Source organism: Sciurus carolinensis, chromosome 17 (genome assembly GCF_902686445.1).
Source record: "Sciurus carolinensis chromosome 17, mSciCar1.2, whole genome shotgun sequence".
Taxonomy (NCBI): Eukaryota; Metazoa; Chordata; class Mammalia; order Rodentia; family Sciuridae; genus Sciurus; species Sciurus carolinensis.
The window spans coordinates 31,477,440-31,495,079 of record NC_062229.1 but is presented as its reverse complement, the minus strand read 5'-3'; the positions used below and the strand labels follow the sequence as shown (position 1 = coordinate 31,495,079).

General features: G+C 42.3%; 1 protein-coding gene across 2 annotated transcripts in view; it reads left to right on the top strand.

Annotated features, from left to right (window-relative positions):
* Window positions 1–2,152: 2,152 nt before the first annotated feature.
* The window catches only part of Ctdspl (CTD small phosphatase like), a 107,367-nt gene continuing 91,879 nt past the window's right edge, over window positions 2,153–17,640 (top strand). The window contains exon 1 of one of the 2 annotated variants that reach the window (XM_047531008.1): window positions 2,153–2,618. In XM_047531008.1, the coding sequence (XP_047386964.1) occupies window positions 2,540–2,618 (79 nt within the window). In that variant the 5' untranslated portion in view covers window positions 2,153–2,539. The remainder of the gene's footprint in view (window positions 2,619–17,640) is intronic. The other variant, XM_047531007.1, reaches the window with a different exon arrangement.

Here is a 17,640-nt window from a genome sequence, read left to right as displayed (position 1 = left end):
CAGCCTTATCCCTATGGGTTGTGAGTCCCAGTGTTCCCGTCAACTGACCCTTCCTAGTGGACTATTTGGGATGCTTCATCAACCAGAAAGCAGAGCCGCAGATCTCTGTGGTGATTTACCAAAACTTGCAGCACAGTATCCCCAGACCCTCCCCAAACACCTATCTCTGTAAGATCCCCTTCTGACTCCTTAGAATTCAGTAGTCTTTTCCAATTGAATCCAGAGAGCATTTGAGTTCACCAGGCCACATGGCCAGCATACCCTCAACAAACGTGAAGAGTATCAAAAGCTGGGACCAGGGAAGTCCTGCGTGTCCTGGCCCTAATCCAGTCTGTACTTGGGAAGGTTAGAGAGGTCATGCCTGGAGCCTGGTCTACTTACACCTAGGTTTGCCTCCCTAACCAAAAGGGCACTTCAATCTTCTTGGCTCAGTTGCCCTAGGCTATTCACTGGGGTTCCAAAGTTGTCCTTTGTTAGTTACTCCTGGGTTAGCATACCTCAAGGGTAGTTGGCAATCGCACCCCCATCCCCACCTCCTAGCACAATGCCACTTGTGGTCTTGGATTTGAGGGTAAAATGCCCACCTCTTATCTAACCTTTTACCGCATGTCCACTTAAGTGCTTCCCTACCTGCCTACTCTCTGCAGCCCTGGCCCAGGTCTCTTTCCAGAGAGGCCAGTGAGGTCTTTGGACTGACCTCCAGCAGAATCGCTTAAGAAGTGTTCTTTAAAACTTTGGGAAGGTTCCCTGGTCCCTGGGGGAGCACGCGACCTGACTGCATCCAGATCCAGGCTCCAGGGGATGCGGAAAATTTAGAAAGGTCCTCTCAGTCTTGCCTCCTGAAAGCCTAGGGGTTCAGCTGCGACTTGCCTGCAAGGCCCAAATCGCGCGCTCAAGGCAGCGGGCGGAGGCCTGGAGTTCTCTGCCAGGCCGCCCACTCAGCCCCGCCCATCTACGTCACGCTCCGCCGGCCCGCCCAAGCTTTCTTGATTGGCGGAGAGAGCACCCCCACACACCAGTCCGCCCTCCTGCGGCACTGTCCCGCCCACTGGCTTACTGGGCCGCGAGTGTGGCCTGCAAGTTGGACGGAAAATGCACGGGTGCCAAAGGGACAAGACTCTCCAAGGTGGAGGGGGCGCTTTCCCGTCAAATCCACTTTCTGGCCGTCGCCCCGAGCCTGACCATGGCCGGCTTCCCAGCACATGCACTGTCCTTGCTCAGCGCGGTCAACCAGAGGTCCTTTTCACTCCTTAGCTCTTGTCAAAGCCCCCTGATCCCCTAGCTGCGGATGATCCGGAAATGCCCGTTGCCCGGGCCTCCTTGGTGTCGACACCCCCACGTGCCAGAAGGTCGGTCCTCGAAGACCGGCCGCCCCGCAAGCTGGATTGGCTCTAGTGCTGATGAGGGTTTTGTCGGCGTCCGCATGCCCCACGCCGCGTCTGCAGACTCCCCGGCGGACCATTCCTTGCCCTCTCATCCGGGGACCCCTCCGCCACCCCATGTCACCCCCAGGTCTCTCCGAAACTTCCCCGCACTCCCCTGCGGTTGATCGTCCCAGAGTTCCACTCGCACCCCTCTGCGGGTCGCCTGGGTGTAAAGGACCACCACCTTGCAGCCCCGGCCTCCGCGCCTACACACCTGGCCTGTCGGTTACGGTGCCAGGACGCCCCTCACCCATCCCCTACCGATCCCACACGTCTACCAGATTCCGGGCAAATACCCTTTCTCGGGTCCCTCGCTCCTGCCTCCTCGCGACTCCGCCTCAGCCCTGGGCGCCTACACCGCGCCGAAGGCCACCCACACACTGGCGGGCCTCTGCTCGTCCACCCCCACACCCCTCGTCCCACGCATCTGCCCCAGCCTCATCCCCCAGCGCTCGCCCCACTCCTTTACCCAGGTCCCCCGACACCCGCCCCAAAGCCCCTCGGACACCCCCTCACCCCAAGCCTGCGCCCCACCCATCTGCCCCAGACCCCACCCCCTGCGCGCGGATGCCCCCTCCCGCCTCCACTCACCGCCCGCGTCTCGGCCCCGCGCCCCTCTCCCCCCCGGGCGGGCGGGCAGCGCCGGCGGCGGCGGCGGAGGCCGGTCCCCGGGCCGGGACACACCCACCCGCCCGCCCTCCTTCCTTCCCTCCCTTCCTCCCTCGTTCCCTCCCTCCCGCCCGCCCTCGCTCCTCGCTCGCTCCTTCCCTCTCGGCTGCCCGCCCGCTCCTGCTTCCCGCGGCGCCGGGCCTCCCGCTCCGCCTCCTCGTGCGCGGCTCTCCCGGGCGCGGCTCCGGGGTTCATGGTGACGAGGCGGCGGCCGCTCAAGCCCAGCGGCGGCGGCGGCGGCGGCGGCGGCGGCGGCGGCGGGAGCTGGGGCGCGGGCCCCGGCCGCCTCTCTCAGAGCGCGGGGCCGGGCGGCGGGCGCGCCCAGGCGGCGGCGGCGGCGGCGAGCGCCCCCCCGCGCCGCGCCCCCGCGCGCCCCCCGCGCCGCGCCCCCGCGCGCCTGGCTTGCGGGGGGCCGGGCCTGCGGGCGACCGCCGCGCCGCGCACCCATGGACGGCCCGGCCATCATCACCCAGGTGACCAACCCCAAGGAGGACGAGGGCCGGGCGCCTGGCGCGGGCGAGAAAGGTGAGGAGGGGCGCGGGTGGCCGCGGTGGGGGGCGTGTGCACACCCGCGCTGCCGGAGTTCGCTGTGTGCGCTGGCACGGGCTTGGGGGAGGGTGCACCCGGCCAGGAGGGTGCGTGGGTGTGGGATGCGCCTGGAGCAGAGTGTGCGTGTGCCGACTGAGCTAGTGTGCGTGTGCATGCGCCCGCAGAGAAGTTGTGATCAATTGTATGTGTGCCCGGGTAGGTTTTATGTGTGCACCTAACAGAGCCGTAGGAAAGGGTGTGTGTCCTCCTAACAGGTTGTGAGTGCATGTTTGCCTGACAGGCTGAGAGTTTGTGGACGTATCTTAAGTAGAGGTTTGTATGTACTGTTGTGTTCAGTAGTGTGAACCTGCAGAGAGGTTGTGTTCACTTCTGACAGTTTGTGTGTGTGTGTGTGTGTGTGTGTGTGTGTGCGCCTGTACCACCCAACTAACAGATTGAATGTGTTATGTCCCTCCACTGGGAGTGTGTGTGTGTACTCACCCACAGTGAGGCTGTATGTGCATCTACATGCCTGACCATGAACCTGTGCGTACAAATGTGTGTGTATGCTTGTGCACGAGACAGGGAGGCCATGTGTCTGTGTATATTTAGTTGGCTAGTGTGTGGGGGGGGGAAGAGGGGTAGTGCTGAGCCATTCCTTCTTTTGGGCCCTTGTCTGGGGGCCACCAGCCTTTTGGAAGGATCTAAAGGCCTAACCCTCTCACAGTCCTTTAAGAACCCAGCTCTAACAGGCACTTGGGGAGTCTTTAAGGTCCCAGAAGTATCCCCTCCCAGAGATCTGACCAATGGTTCAGCCAGTGCTGTGTTGCAGTACCTGGTTTGATTTTGGCCCCAGTCCCTCACTTCTGTTTCCTTCTTGCTCTTTTGCTGTTTGTCTCTGCCTCCTTAGAGACTTGGTGTCCCCCTCTCTCAGGTGCCTTGCTTTCTGCCCCTCTAGTGTCCCGAGGCTTGGAGAGACTGTTTTGAAGGGCCAACCAATCTGGCTTGTTTTGTTCTGTTGACTAAAGCTTGCCTCACTCTTCCTGCCCTGTGCTGTGCAAACACCTGGACCCTCCAGGGCCCCTGTGCCCTCTCCAGCCTTGACCTGGCCACAGCAGACTTTGGAAAAGGGTCAGATTTCTTTCCACATGCTTCCACCCTTTCTGTACTGGTGAGCTAGGAGTGTGTCCCCTACTAGGAATCTGCGTTGGGTTGGGACGAACATTCTACTGCCTCTCCCCAAGTAGAGGTCCCTGGACAAGTTCATCAGGGGAATAGAAGGAAATATCAGAGGTACCCTCAGGAAGGGGATTTGTCAACCCATTTACACTTTCCTAGACTGTAAACATATGTGTCTGCAGACTGATTATTTTATATAAAATAAAGAATTAAAACTTTCCCAAGCAGTTTTCTATGTTTTACAGATTGGCTAAAAATTTCTGCAAGTAGGCACTCTGGGTGAAGCTCATGTCTCCCTGGTGCCCATGTGGGTAACACCTGGGTGGTCTGGCCTTCTGTGGGGGGGGGGGCTATGTTTTGGGGACCCCAGGTGGGTGTTTCTCCCAGGAAAGGTTTGGCAGGAGGCATGCTGCCTGGCTACTTACCTGGTGTGGATTGAGTGCTTTGTGTGATGCTTTGCCAGAGGATCCTCAGGTCTTGTTCGGAGAGGCATTCATAACACAGGGAAATATTTAGAATCTCAGCCCTGCTGTTGCCCCCACTTGACTCCAGGAGCAGGCGCTTTGCCAAATTTCCCTTTTCCTCTGACTACTAAGATTTAAAAAAAAAAAAAAAATTATTTGTTCTAAATTAGTTGTATATGACAGTAGAATGCATTTATGCATTTTGATAAATCATACATAAATGGAGTATAATTTCTCATTTTTCTGATGGCATATATTGTAGTATCACATCAGTCATACAGTCATATATGTACATGAGATAATAATGTCTGTTTCACTCTACAATCTTTCCTACCCCCATACCCTTTCCCTTCCCTTCACTCCCCTCTACCTAATCCAAAGTAACTCTATTCTTCCCTAGCATCCCCCACTTAAGACTCAGTCAGTCAATCCAAAATCCAAAGCATGTATACATACTCAAGGATAGTGCTTGTTTTCAACTTATTTACATTGCTTTTCATAACAACCTATAAATATCTTTAATAACCTATTTTTATTTTCCAGTGTCAGATTGGTTGGTTGTTAACTGATTAGGGGAATTCCTTACCTGCTGTCCTAGGGTGGGGTGGTTGGCTAGTAGGCACTTCTTGTTGAAGCATTAAAATTCTACTCAGCTGAGTAGGTATAATTTTTACTTTCAAAAGTAGGTATAATTTTGGTCATCTGTAGTGTGACAATAAACCTGAGTGAAATTTTGGAACAGTTTCTTCAGATTAATAACAGGTTCAGCAATGTTTCTAGCTTAAGTATGTTGATGTCTTCAGATAGACACAAGATATTTTATGTAATTTTAAATGGAGGTGAACAATTATTTTGTTTTAAAATATTAGGCCTGGAATGTTTGGAGTTTTTGTGGTAGGAAAGAAGCAATTGGTTTTAACTTATTACTTTTATTATTTATTCTGTAAAATAGGAATAATAGTGACCATCTCTTGGGTTTGATGTGAGGGTCAAAAGAGATGTGTTCATTGAGGACTGTGCCTGTTCCACCAATGTGTCACTATCCTGTAAACCCTTCTCTCAGTGTAGATTTACAAAGGAAATATGAAGTGCAGTCTGTGGTGTGTTGCAAGAGTTGAATTTCTTGACACTTTGCCACGTGGTGGTGCACCACTCAGAGATGACAATCACTGTCAACCTAGCCTGTCATGTAAGATTTATTTCTTACAGTCGTGTTTGATTTGGTTGATAGAGTAAAATTGCAAAGATGAATTTCCCAGAAGTTTAACTCGGGGTATTTTGCTATCTGGAAATTTTCTCTTAAAATCAGTGAGAAAAGTCAAACAGTACAGTAGATAAGTATACAAAAGATATGAATGAGAAAGCCATGGGGGAGGAAATCTGAAAGGCCAATGGATATAAGTCCTTCTGTTCATGTGAAATGTTTTCAGGTGTCAGCTTGAATAAACATTGAAAAGCTGCCAATATTCAGTAGATAAAGGTTTGTGAAATAGGTACTCAATAGACTTTTGTGATAAAATAAAACAAGTACAGACTTTTAAAAGAGTAATTTAGTATTGAATTAGTCAGGAATGCATTTGGCTGCAAGTAACAGAAAGCTAGATTTAACTGTGGCTTAGACCAATAGATATTTCTTCCTCATACATAATAAGCAGTCTGGAAGTAGGCTGCTGCTGGGTTTGGTTCCGCAGCTTGTTGCTATCAGAGCCAATGTCACAGTGATTCTCTTGACTTTCCCTCACATTGTAATGTGGCTGCAACCCCTCCAAACACTACAGCCATCTTCAGGCCAGGGGAAAAAAGACAGTGCCAGTCATATCTTTCCCTTTTCCCTGGAAAGCAAAAACGTTTCTAGAGACTGCCCTGCAAACTTTTGTTCATGTTTAATTGGCCAGAACTGGATCACATGACCTCCCCTGGCTGCAAGCAAAGTGAGGAAAATGTTTCCAGCTTTCCCTCCTTTATAGGAGGCAGGAGAGCAAATTGAAAATGGAAGGGAAGAGTTGCAGGTTCAGCCAGTTGACAGAGTTGGCTATGCTTCAGAGCCCCAGTTCTCCTTCTAAGTTTCTGTCCTAGAGAAATAATCTCATTTTCCCTGAAAGAAACATGTGCAAGGATTTTCACTGATGGCTGCATTGCTTACAATAGCAAAAACTGGAACCATTCTGTGTCAATGGGCAAATGATTAGAGCATGGTACATCAGTTCTTCAGACTACTGCAAGCCGTTGAAAAGAATGAGTTAAATTAGATCTAAACATACTGACATGTGAATTTCCAAGACATTTTAAAGGGAGAGAAAGAATTTGAAAAATGATATAAACAGTATGATCCTCTCTGTGAAAAAAATCACTCATAACTGTATATATGTCAAGAAATACACAAAAGTAATCTGGAAGGAAATAAGTTGTCAACTACCATTATCTCTGGGGACAGAACTGAGCTGGGAAGTGATAGAACTTTGTCTTTTTCTTTTAATATTAATGAAAATATACTTGTGTTTTACTTTTTTTTTTTTTAAGTTTAAAAAAGGAAATTTCCCATAGCTCTTTGGAGAGAAATAGTTTGAGGGAATTGCACAATAATAAAACAAAACCAAGAAACCTCAATTGGTATGCAGTATTAGCAAGAACGTATCATTGCTAGCTAAACAGCTAATTATTTGGTGAGCTAATACATTCTGCAGACAAACTCACAGAAATCTCATCAGGGAAATAGATCAGTGATACATTGGTCCAGGTGGGAGGTATGCTTCCTCCAAATGTTTACAGCACTTAACCTTAAACCAGAAACCTTTAACATTGGGATGCCAACAGAATTACAGCAAAGAGAAGACTCTTAGAAGTAAAAATTGTTTCAGATGACAGAACAAATTTGAATTAGGTTCAGTTTGATTTAACTTTCAAGGTTGAACTTTTTATTTAAAGATAACTTATGGATTCACGTGTGGTTATAAGAGATCACAGAGATCCCCTATCCTCTCTACCCAGTTTCCCCCAGTGTTAACATCTTGCAGAACGATAGTTAACAGTATCACAGTCTGGATGTTGGCATTGACGTAGCCAAGACAGAAATGTTCCATCATCTGGAGGATCCTTCATGTTGCCCTTTCTAGCCAAACCCTGTTCCTTCCTGTCCCTGACCCCTTCTGAGCCCACTTGTAACCATTAATCTGTTTTCCATTTCTGAAATTTTATTACTTTAAGAGTGTTGTTTAAGTGGAATCAAATAATATGCAGCCTTTTGGAATTGCTTTTTCTCCTCAGCTTGATTCTCTGGAGATTCATCTAGCTTGTTACTTGTGTTTATAGTTTTTTTTTTTTTTTTTTTTTGCTAAATAGTTTTCAGTGACATGGATATACCACAGTTTGACAGTTCACCCTTTGAAGAATATTTGGGTTTTATTTTTTTCTAGATTTTGGATACTATGAATAAAACTGCTGTAAATATTAGTGTAAACTTTTTTGTATGAACCTCAGTCTTCATTTCTCTGGTTGGGGTAAATGACCACGAGTGAGTTCTTTTACTGGATCACATGGTGGTTGCATGTTTACTTCTTAAAGAAACTACCAAAATGTTTTCTTGGGTAAATGTACCATCTTGCTTTCCCATCAACAGTGTAGAGGAATCCAGTTTCGCCAGTCTTGCTAGCATTTGGTGGTGTCAATTTTTTTGTTAAATGAGCCATTCTGGTAGGCATGTAGGGGTAGCTCATTGTGGTTTGACTTTGCATTTCATTGATAACTAATGATGTTGAACATCTTTTTATGTGCTTACTTTCCTTCTGTATATCTTCTTCAGTGAGATAGCTCTTCCTGTCTTTTGCCTGTGTTCTAATTGGATTTTTTTTCTTCTTTTTTTTTAACTGCCAAGTTTTGAGAATTCTTCACATATTCTAGATATTAATCCTTAGATGTGTGGTTTTCTCATAATCCGTAGCTTGTTTTTGCATCCTCTTTCAGAGGTTTTCACAGAGCAAAAGTTTTTAAATTTGATATGGTGCAATTTATTGATTGTACTTCAGGGGTCAAGACTAAGAACTCTTTGCTTAGCACCAGATCCCAAAGATTTTTTCCTGTTTTTTTTTCCCCCCAGTAGTTTTATAGTTTTACATTTTATATGTAAGTATATGATCCATTCTGAATCTTTTTTTTTTTTCCTTTTAATTTATTTTGTTTTGGGGATTTAACCTAGGGTCACTTTACCAATTGGATTACATCCTTAACCCTTTTTATTTTCTTATTATTTTTTAAATATTTTGAGACAGGGTTTTACTGAGTTGCTGAGGCCCTCACTAAAAATTACAGAGCCTGGCCTCAAACGTGTGATCCTCCTGTTTGAACCTTCAAGTTGCTTCTTTGTCTGTTTGCGGTACTGGGGATTGAACTCAGGGCCTTGTGCTTGCGAGGCAAGCACACTACCAGCTGAACTATCTCCCCAGCCCTGTTTTTTTTTTTTTAAATAAGGTATGAAACTTAGATTCAGTATTTTACCCTTGGATTTCTAATTGTTTCATCTCCTTTTTTTGGAAAGGTTGTTTATCATTCTCCTCTGAATTTTTTTGTATCTTTGTTGAAAATCAATCAAGCATATGTGTGGGTCTGTTTTGGGGTTTTTAAATTTTGCTCCAGTGGTCTGTGTAGCTATCCCTATTTCTGTATTATGCAATCTTGATTACTGTAGCTAAGTAATAAGTCTTGAAATAGTATAGACTGACTCCTCCAACTCTTTTTCTTTTTCAGAATTTTAGCTGTTAAAAGTTGTTTCCTTTTCATATATCTTTTATAATAGTCTTGTCTACACCTAAAAAAAAAAAAAAAAAACCTTACTGAGATATTTATAAGAACTGAATTAAACCTGTATATCAGTTTGAGGAGGATTGATATCTTTACCATTATAGGTCTTTTAATCAATGAACATGTCACTTTTTTCATTTATATCTTCTTTGATTCTGTCATCAGGGTTGTATGGTTTTCAGTAAACAAGTCCTATTATTGTTTTATTAGATTTACATCTAGGTGGTCTCAATACAAATTGTGCTGTATTTTGCATTTTGGTGTCTCATTATTTGGTGCTAGTATATAGAAATACAATAGATTTTTGTATACTTATATCCTTGTGGAGCTCACTTATTAGTTATAAGACGCTTTTTATAGATTCCTTGGGAGTTTTATGTAGGCAAACATGTCATCAATAAGACCACTTACATTGCTTCATTTCTGATTTGTATGCCTTGATTTTGTTTATTTTTTTCTTTCTTGTACTGACTCGAATGTCCAGCAGTATACTGAGTAATATTGGTGAGAATGGACATCTGTGCCTTGTTCCCAGTTTTAAGGAGAAATCATTCAGACCTTTAAGTATAATGTCAACTTTAGTATGTTTTTTAAATTCTTTACCAGTTTGAGGAAGTTCTATGTTCCAAATTTTCTGAAAGTTTTATCAAGAATGGATGTTGAGGGCTGGGGTTGTGGCTCAGTGACAGAGTGCTTGCCTAGCATGTGTGAGGCACTGGTTTGATTCTCAGCACCACATACAATATAAATAAAGATATCTTAAAAAAAAAAAAGAATGGATGTTGAATTTTATGATTTGCTTTTTTTTCTGCCTAACTAAATACAATTGTGATTTTTTTCCCCCTTCTTTAGTCTGTTAATAAGATAGAGTGAACTAATTTTTGGTTCTCAAACCAGCCTTGCATTCCTGGAATAATTCTTACTTGGTTATGGTGTTTAATTCTTTCTACATATTGGTAAATTCCATTTGTTATTATTTTGTTAAAGAATTTTACATCTGTGAGTGGTATTGGTCAGCACTTTTCTTTTTCTTTGGCTTTGTCTTTAACTGGTTTGATATCAGCTTCATCAAATAAGTTGGGAATTGTTTTTTTGTTTTCTTAAAAAAGATTTTGTAGAATTGGTGTCAGTTCTTCAGTGAGATTATCTTGACCTGGAGATTTCATTCAGGGAGAGTTTTAAAACTACAGATTCAGGTTTTTGTTTTATTTGTTTTGTTTTTTAATACTTGAAAAGCTATCCAAATAATCTCTTTCATAATGGGTATATTGTGATTCTTTTTTTTTTTTTTCCTTTTTTGGTACCAAAAATTGAACTCAAAGATGCTTTATCACTGAGCTACATCCCTAGTCCTTTTTATTTTTTATTTTGATAACTAAGTTGCTTAGGGCCTCACTGAGATGCTGAGGCTGGCCTTGAACTTATGATCCTCCTGTCTCAGCCTCATAAGCTGCTGGGATTACAGGTGTGCACCACTGTGCTCAGCTGTGACAGTTTTTATTTCTTGAGATGTGTTCCATTTCTTCTAAGTTGTCAAATCTGTGTATATAGAGTTGTTCATAGTATCATTAATTAATTATTTTTTGAGGCATCTAGAACTTGTAGTGATAAGCCCACTGGTAATTCACGTGCTCCACCTTATGTTTTTTGTCAGTCTTGCTAGAAGGCTCTCAGTCGCCTTTATGTTTGTAAAGAACTAGCTCTTTGTTTAATTGATTATCTCTATTTCTGTTTTCAAGCTTATTGATTTGTTTATATCTTTGTTTATTTTCTGCTGCTTGATTTGAGTTTATTTTGCTCCCTTTTCCCCCCCGCTAGGTTCTTAGAGGAGAGCTCAAATGGTTGGAAACTACTTCTGGTTCCTGGATTCTGGCATTTAGTGCCTCAGATTTCTTTCTTAGTACTGCCATAGCTTTTCCTGCAAATTTTGATACATTGTATTTCCATTTTCATTCAGTTCAGTGTATTTTTTTAAACAGATTTTTTTTAGAGTAGTTTAGGTGCACAAACTGAGCAGAAAGCAGAATTCAGTATCATCCCAGACCCCACCTCCACACAGCCTCCCTGCTGTCAATATCCCGTCCCTGCATGGTACCTTTATTAGAGTTGATGAATCTGCATTGACACGAACATCCAAAAGTATTCATTGGGTTTATTGTGGTTGTTGTACATTTTGTAAGTTTGGACAAATGTATAATGACCTATATCTGCCCTTATAGAATCATACAGAATAATTTCAGATCTTCCATGTTCCACTTTCTTATCCTTTTCTTCTCCCATCTCCTGGCAACCACTGTTTTTAGTACTGGGGATTGAACCCAAGGATGCTCTACCACTGAGCTACATTCCCAACCCTTTTGTTGTTGTTTTGAGACTGCATCTCGCTTACCCAGGTAAGCCTCAAATTTACAATCATTCTACATTAGCCTCCCAAGTAGTTGAGATTATAGGTATGCACAGCACTCAGCTTGATTTTTCCTTTTCTGAAATTGTCATACAAATTTTAATCATACAATATGTTGCCTTTTCAGATGAGTTTTCTTCATTTATATGCATTTCAATCTCCTCTGTTTTTTCATGAGTTGATAGCTCATTTCTTTTTAGTGCTGAATAATGTCCCATTATGTGAATGTACAAGAGTTTATTATATCTAAGGACATCTTGGTTGCTTTTAAGTTTTAATAAGTATGAATAAAACTGCCGCTATTGAAATTTATCAGCAATTCTTTGTATAGACATGTTTTCAACTCACTTGGGTATATGCCGAGGAACCCAATTGTTGGATTTTGTGGTAAGAGTATTTTGTCTAATTTTGGAAGAGACTGCTATTATTCAAATTGGGTAATAATTGATCCATCTTCAAGTTCATTGATTTTTTTTCTTTGTTTTCTATATTTTGCTATTGAACCCATATACTGAGATTTTTAGTTCAGTAATTGTATTTTTTAGTTCTAAATTTTCTATTTGTTTGTTCTTGATGTCTTCTGCCTTACTGATAGTATTTCTTTACTAAGACTTTCTTTTTAGTTGCTTTAAGAATGCTCCTAATTGCTTATTAAAGCATTTTTATCATGACTGCTTAGATATCTTTGCTAGATAAGTGTAACACTTCTGTTATTTTAGTATCGGCATCTATTGATTGTCCTTTCTTGTTCAGTTTGAGGTTTCCTGATTCTTGATATAACAAGTTAATTACATTTGAGGCCTGGATCTTTATTTTCGTGTCATGTCGTGAGACTCTTGGGCTTATTTAAACCTTCTGTTTTAGTTGGTTTTCTCTGACGTGGCTCTAGCAGGGAAAGGAAGCCCTGCCTTGTTGCTGTCAGGTGGATAGACCTCAAGGCTCTCCCTTGGCCTCTCTGACTTCCTGCTAGATGAGCAAGGGAGTTCAGCCTCCACAAGGTCTCTGCTAAACTGCAGTGGGGGTGATCTCATTGCCAAAGGTGTTGCAAAAACCCTGACTCTTCCTAGGCCTCCTCTGATACCACCACCATGGGAGCGAGAACATGGTTACCACCTGATGGGGGTGGAAGTCCAAGCTGGCCATGCATTCTCCACTTACTCTGCTACCAGAGGAGGGGGCTTGTCGCCAGCCTACTCTGGCACTTAGAACTTCTTTGGCAGCACTCCACGGAGGGTGGTTGCACACTGAGGAGGGTGGAATTCTTGGTACCCTTGAAATGTTTGCTGGCTTGGGTCAGGTGGGCCTATAGTTCTTGGTGGGGGTTGGTGTTGGTTGCAGCAGAGAGGTTATTATCAGAAAGCTTTCGGTCTTGCTAGACTGCCCTTTGGTTACAGGGAGGAAGCTTTTTGTGTGCAACTGATGGTTTTCCCCCATAACCAACTTCTTCAACTCCAGGGCTCCATAAGGCAAAAAGAAAACCTAGGGAAATCATTGTCATGTTGTTGCTTGGACAACAAGGTCCATAGCTGATCTGTCTTCTTATGTTTGCCCAGTTTATAATGTCCAGGGTTCTTAGTTGCACTTAGTGGAAAGAATAGAAAGTAGTATGTCGACTCCATCTTTCGTAGTCCCCTGGTTAACTTTTAGATCTATCCAAATTAAATATTTTAAAGAAGACTAGGGTTGGAAAGTTGTCATTTTAAAGATTTATTTCACTACTGTGCTAATGACCAATGTAAAAGTCAAAATCAGTTAGTGCTTTGAGACTCTTGGTTATATCCTAAAAAGAGAAATAATAATGAGTTTAGTGTGAAATCAAGTCTAGATCAGTAGGGCTTCAGTGACAAATGTTATTTAACCAATCTTAAAAGGATGCACTCATAAGCTTTGGTCTTAACACCAAAATTTTAGCTTCAAGTTCATAAGTATCCTAATTTAAATGCATTTTTGATCTGTTATTCTGTTTGTTTGGCAAATTTGTCCAACCGGATATCTTTTATTTTATTTCTCAATTAGAAAGCATTTATGTAAATAAATAGAAATGTCTTCTTGGGGTAAACACAGAGGATCTTGTCTCTGGATTTAGCCTTAATGGCCTCTAGATAGGGCTTGCTAGCCCATGACTGGAAGAGTCTTCTAGTCTGGACTGCCCTGGAAATACACCTGTGGACTCCAGAAACCTACCCTAAGCTGCTCTTAACTGGTGCATACCAGGTTGAGGAGAAACCCTATTCAGAAAGACAGGAAAGGATTTTCAGAAAGGACCCCACAACTTCTGGTTTAATCCCCACATCATTGGCTTTTTCTCTTTTGCTGCCCTCCTCAGTAGAGTGGAGGGCGGGAGTGACCGGGTGCTGGTGGGTTTACTGGACCTTTCAGCCATACTGTGACAGAGAACAGGAAACACTCTGGCCACACATGATTCCAGAAACACGCACAGCACGTGTGAGTTTTTTCACTGCCTTTGGCAGTAATATCCTAAGGTAAGCAGCATCTAGCTACTGAAAAAGCAAATGAAGAATTCTCTTAGGTGATATTGAAGGGATAATGTATACTTTAGAACTTATTTTCCACATCTTAAATCCTGACTCATCAGACATTTAAAGTTCAAGTTTTTTTAAATGACCTATCTTTCTTTTAAAATATGTACTTTCTTCAAACATTTCTCTTTGCTTTATCCCCCAACATATATTCTGTTTCTTTTCTAAAAATGGAGATGTATATTCATTGCTTTATTTAAAATAAAATTTAGCAAGTATTTATCTTTATGGTTCTGAAATAACATCACTCCGTGGAGCCAAGGCTCAGGAACTGTATTGGCATGTGGACATTTTTGTATTTGGGATCAGGACTGGAAACACTGGTGGTATAGTCCTCTGAAACCAGGGCCTAATAAACAGTGGTCTTTATGGGTGCTAAGGATTATGTAATCACATAAGTAACAGTTCATGTTGATTCTAAGTAGCTGCTTCAAGTTAAAAACTGAAAGGTTTCTTTGTAATTATACTTTGTATTAAGGCTGTTTGCCAAAACGTTCCAAAATCCTGGTACAAAATCACTTTAAAAATTGAAAAGAAGCAGCTTAACATTTGATGACTGATGCTATTCTTACTTTTCAAAATTAGTGTTTAACCTAAGCTTTCAATGCTGCAAAGTATCTTGAACAAACTGCACCACTTTGTCAACATGGCTTGAATAAATATAGCCTTTTAATACCAAGAAGAATTAAACCTGTGCTTTAAATTGTATATCTCTCTCCGTTCCAGTCAAGATTTAGCTTTCATGCTTATCATATTATAGATTTGTTCTAATTATTTGGCTCCCTTGTGTACAAGTCAAAAACCGTGGACTTCAGTTCCAAAGACTTCAATCAGGACCATATTTTCTTTCCCCTTTTTGAGGAAATAGCTGAACATTTTCGTTTTGTTTTTGTTACAGCAGTGTGTTTCATAGTAGTCATCAAACAAGTGCAAAATCCTTAAATGTTTTGAATGTATTTATTGAGGTGAATTCAAAGTAAAAATCACTCTTTTTGGTATAACCCAAGGTTACAAAATTTTGTGAGTTTTGATAAACTCCTGTGGCTGTATAACCACCAGCACAATTGAAGTAGAATGTTTCTGTCACCCGCAAAATACTCCCTATGGCACTCCATTTTGCTTTTCTGTCAGCTGCATAGGACAGTTCCAGCTGATGCGTGCTTGTCAGTACTTGATTTTATCAGTTTTTAAAAATTATTTTAGACATTCTAATGGCTGTCCAGTTGTATCTTGTCATGGTGTTTGTCTTGTTTTTGTCTTTCCTACACCTCTGACGGCACCGTGACTTTTTTTGTGTGTGTGCTGGAGATTTAAACGAAGGTCTTGTGCATGCTAAGCACACACTTTACCACTGAGCTCCACCCCAGGGCCCTGATGGTCCTGAGATTCTTTTTATGTGCTTGTTTGCCATGCATACAACTTCTTTGGTGAAATTAAAAGAAAAATTTAATTGGATTGTTTGATCTCTTTTTACTGAAAGTTGTTTTTAAAAAATATGTAATTCTGCAGACAGGTACTTTGTTGAATATGTTTTGCAAATATTTTCTGCCAAGCTGTGGTTTGTCTTTTTAGTCTTAGCAATGTCTTTCTTTTTTTTTCAATTTTTTATTGTGATTAAAACACACCTAGATTTTTTTCATCCTAACTATTCTTAAGTTCATGGATTTTAAGTACATTCATATTATTCCATCCCCCAGATTCTTTTGTATTACAAAAATGAAGCTACCCATTGAACAGTAATTCCGGGTTTCCCTTTCCCCAGCCCCTGGCAACCACCACCATACTTTCTGTTTCTGTGAATTCAATCACTACAGTGGCCTCATGTAAATGGAATCAGAGGGTATTTTTGTGACTGCCTTATTTCACTCAGCAGAATGCCCTCAAGCATCATCCATGTTGTAGCATAGGTCAGAATTTTCTTCCTTTTTAAAGCTGACTCATATTCCCTTGTATGTGTATACCACAGTTTGCTTGTCCATCCATTGTTCAATGAACACTTGGGATGTTTCCACAGTTTAGCCATCATGAATTATGCAGCTATGAATGTGGTGTGTAGACATCTGTCTGAGTCCCTGGTTCCAGTGTTTTTGGGTATACCATATGTAGAATTGATGGACCCCGTGGTAATTCTGTTTGGATTGTTTCCAGGAACCTCCATACTGTTTTTTACAGCCTTGCCACCAACAGTACACAGAGGTTCCAGTGTCTCCACATCCTTACCACTTTCTTATTTTGGGATTTTTGACAGTATTCGTCCTAATGGGTGTGAGTGTTAATAATGTTTCCTGAAGAGCAGAAATTTCTAACTTTGATGTTCATTTTGATGTAGATCATTCTTATGGTATTATAACTAAGGTATCTTTGCTAACCTGGGATTACAAAATTTTTCTACTGTGTTTTCTTCTAGAAGCTTGTTTGGGAGAAGGAAAGGAGGTTTACATTTATTCCATTTTGGATTAAGTTTTAGATAAGATAGGAGGTATGGATCAAGGGGAATTTGTTTGCACACAGATGTCCAATAGATGCTGCACCGTTTATTGAAAACCATCTTTCCTTCATTGTATTGACTTTGAACCTTTACTGAAAATCAATTGACTATATATATGTGGATCTACTTATGAACTCTCTTCTCCGATTCTGATCACCTTCCTTAATGTGTAGTGGTGTTAAATTTAATATTGTGCCAGCCTCCCCTCCTGAGTAAATTTTTGTTCATGATTTAAGCAGAAGAAAAAGTGAAGACATTTATAATCTGATAGGGCAGATTTATTCTGCATTTTATAGTGAGGGGACTCTGAAGGGCAAGACCTAGGATTTTATCCATTCTTTTTTATTTTAATCTGTTCTTTATTTGGGGAATTTACCCAAACAGATTTTATAATAGTATATTTTTTCAGGTTTAACTTTGGGGATGAGAATTTGTTCTAATCTTGAGTATCCTTCTGTAGAACATTAATAGAAGAGCAAAAGATAAGATAAATAGGCACTTGAGTTTAAATATCATTATACAATAGTATAAAAATAGCGACAATCTTGATATAGGGCCTAAGAGAACGAAAGAATCGGGTATCACTAGAACAGAAATAAATGTGCTAAAGCCCCAGCTCTGTAGAGAGGGCCTGGGCTCTTGAGGGCATGTGGGGCACCTTTCAGACTATCCACAAAGGTCTGCAGAAAAAAAAAAAAAAGAAAGAAAGAAAGAAAAAAGAAAAAAGTACATCACAGCCTGAAACAAAAGGGAAGAACAAGAACCAGTCTCATCCTCTCCGTGGCTTGATTTCTGGCACCACCAGGTAATTAAACCAGGTGAAACTTTCCTGAGAAGGCACTACTCACCCAGATATGTGACCCAGTTTGTATGGAGTCCACAGTTGCGATTTCTACCGGCTTTAAAACACAGGTTAGAAAATAATATAGAGATGGCCAGAATCTCTGGGAGGGCAAAGACCCAGCAAATGGCTGACATTCCTTCTACCTATCCTCCTGTCTCTTGGTGACTTTCATTCCAGTTTCTTCCTCCTGTGGCTGCTGGCCAGGAATTTCTAAAAATTTCTGATCCTGCTGTTGTCTGACTAAAACTGTTTCTCAGTGGCCCCAAAATAAAAACATGTGGTTACACAGTTCACCGACTAACCCGG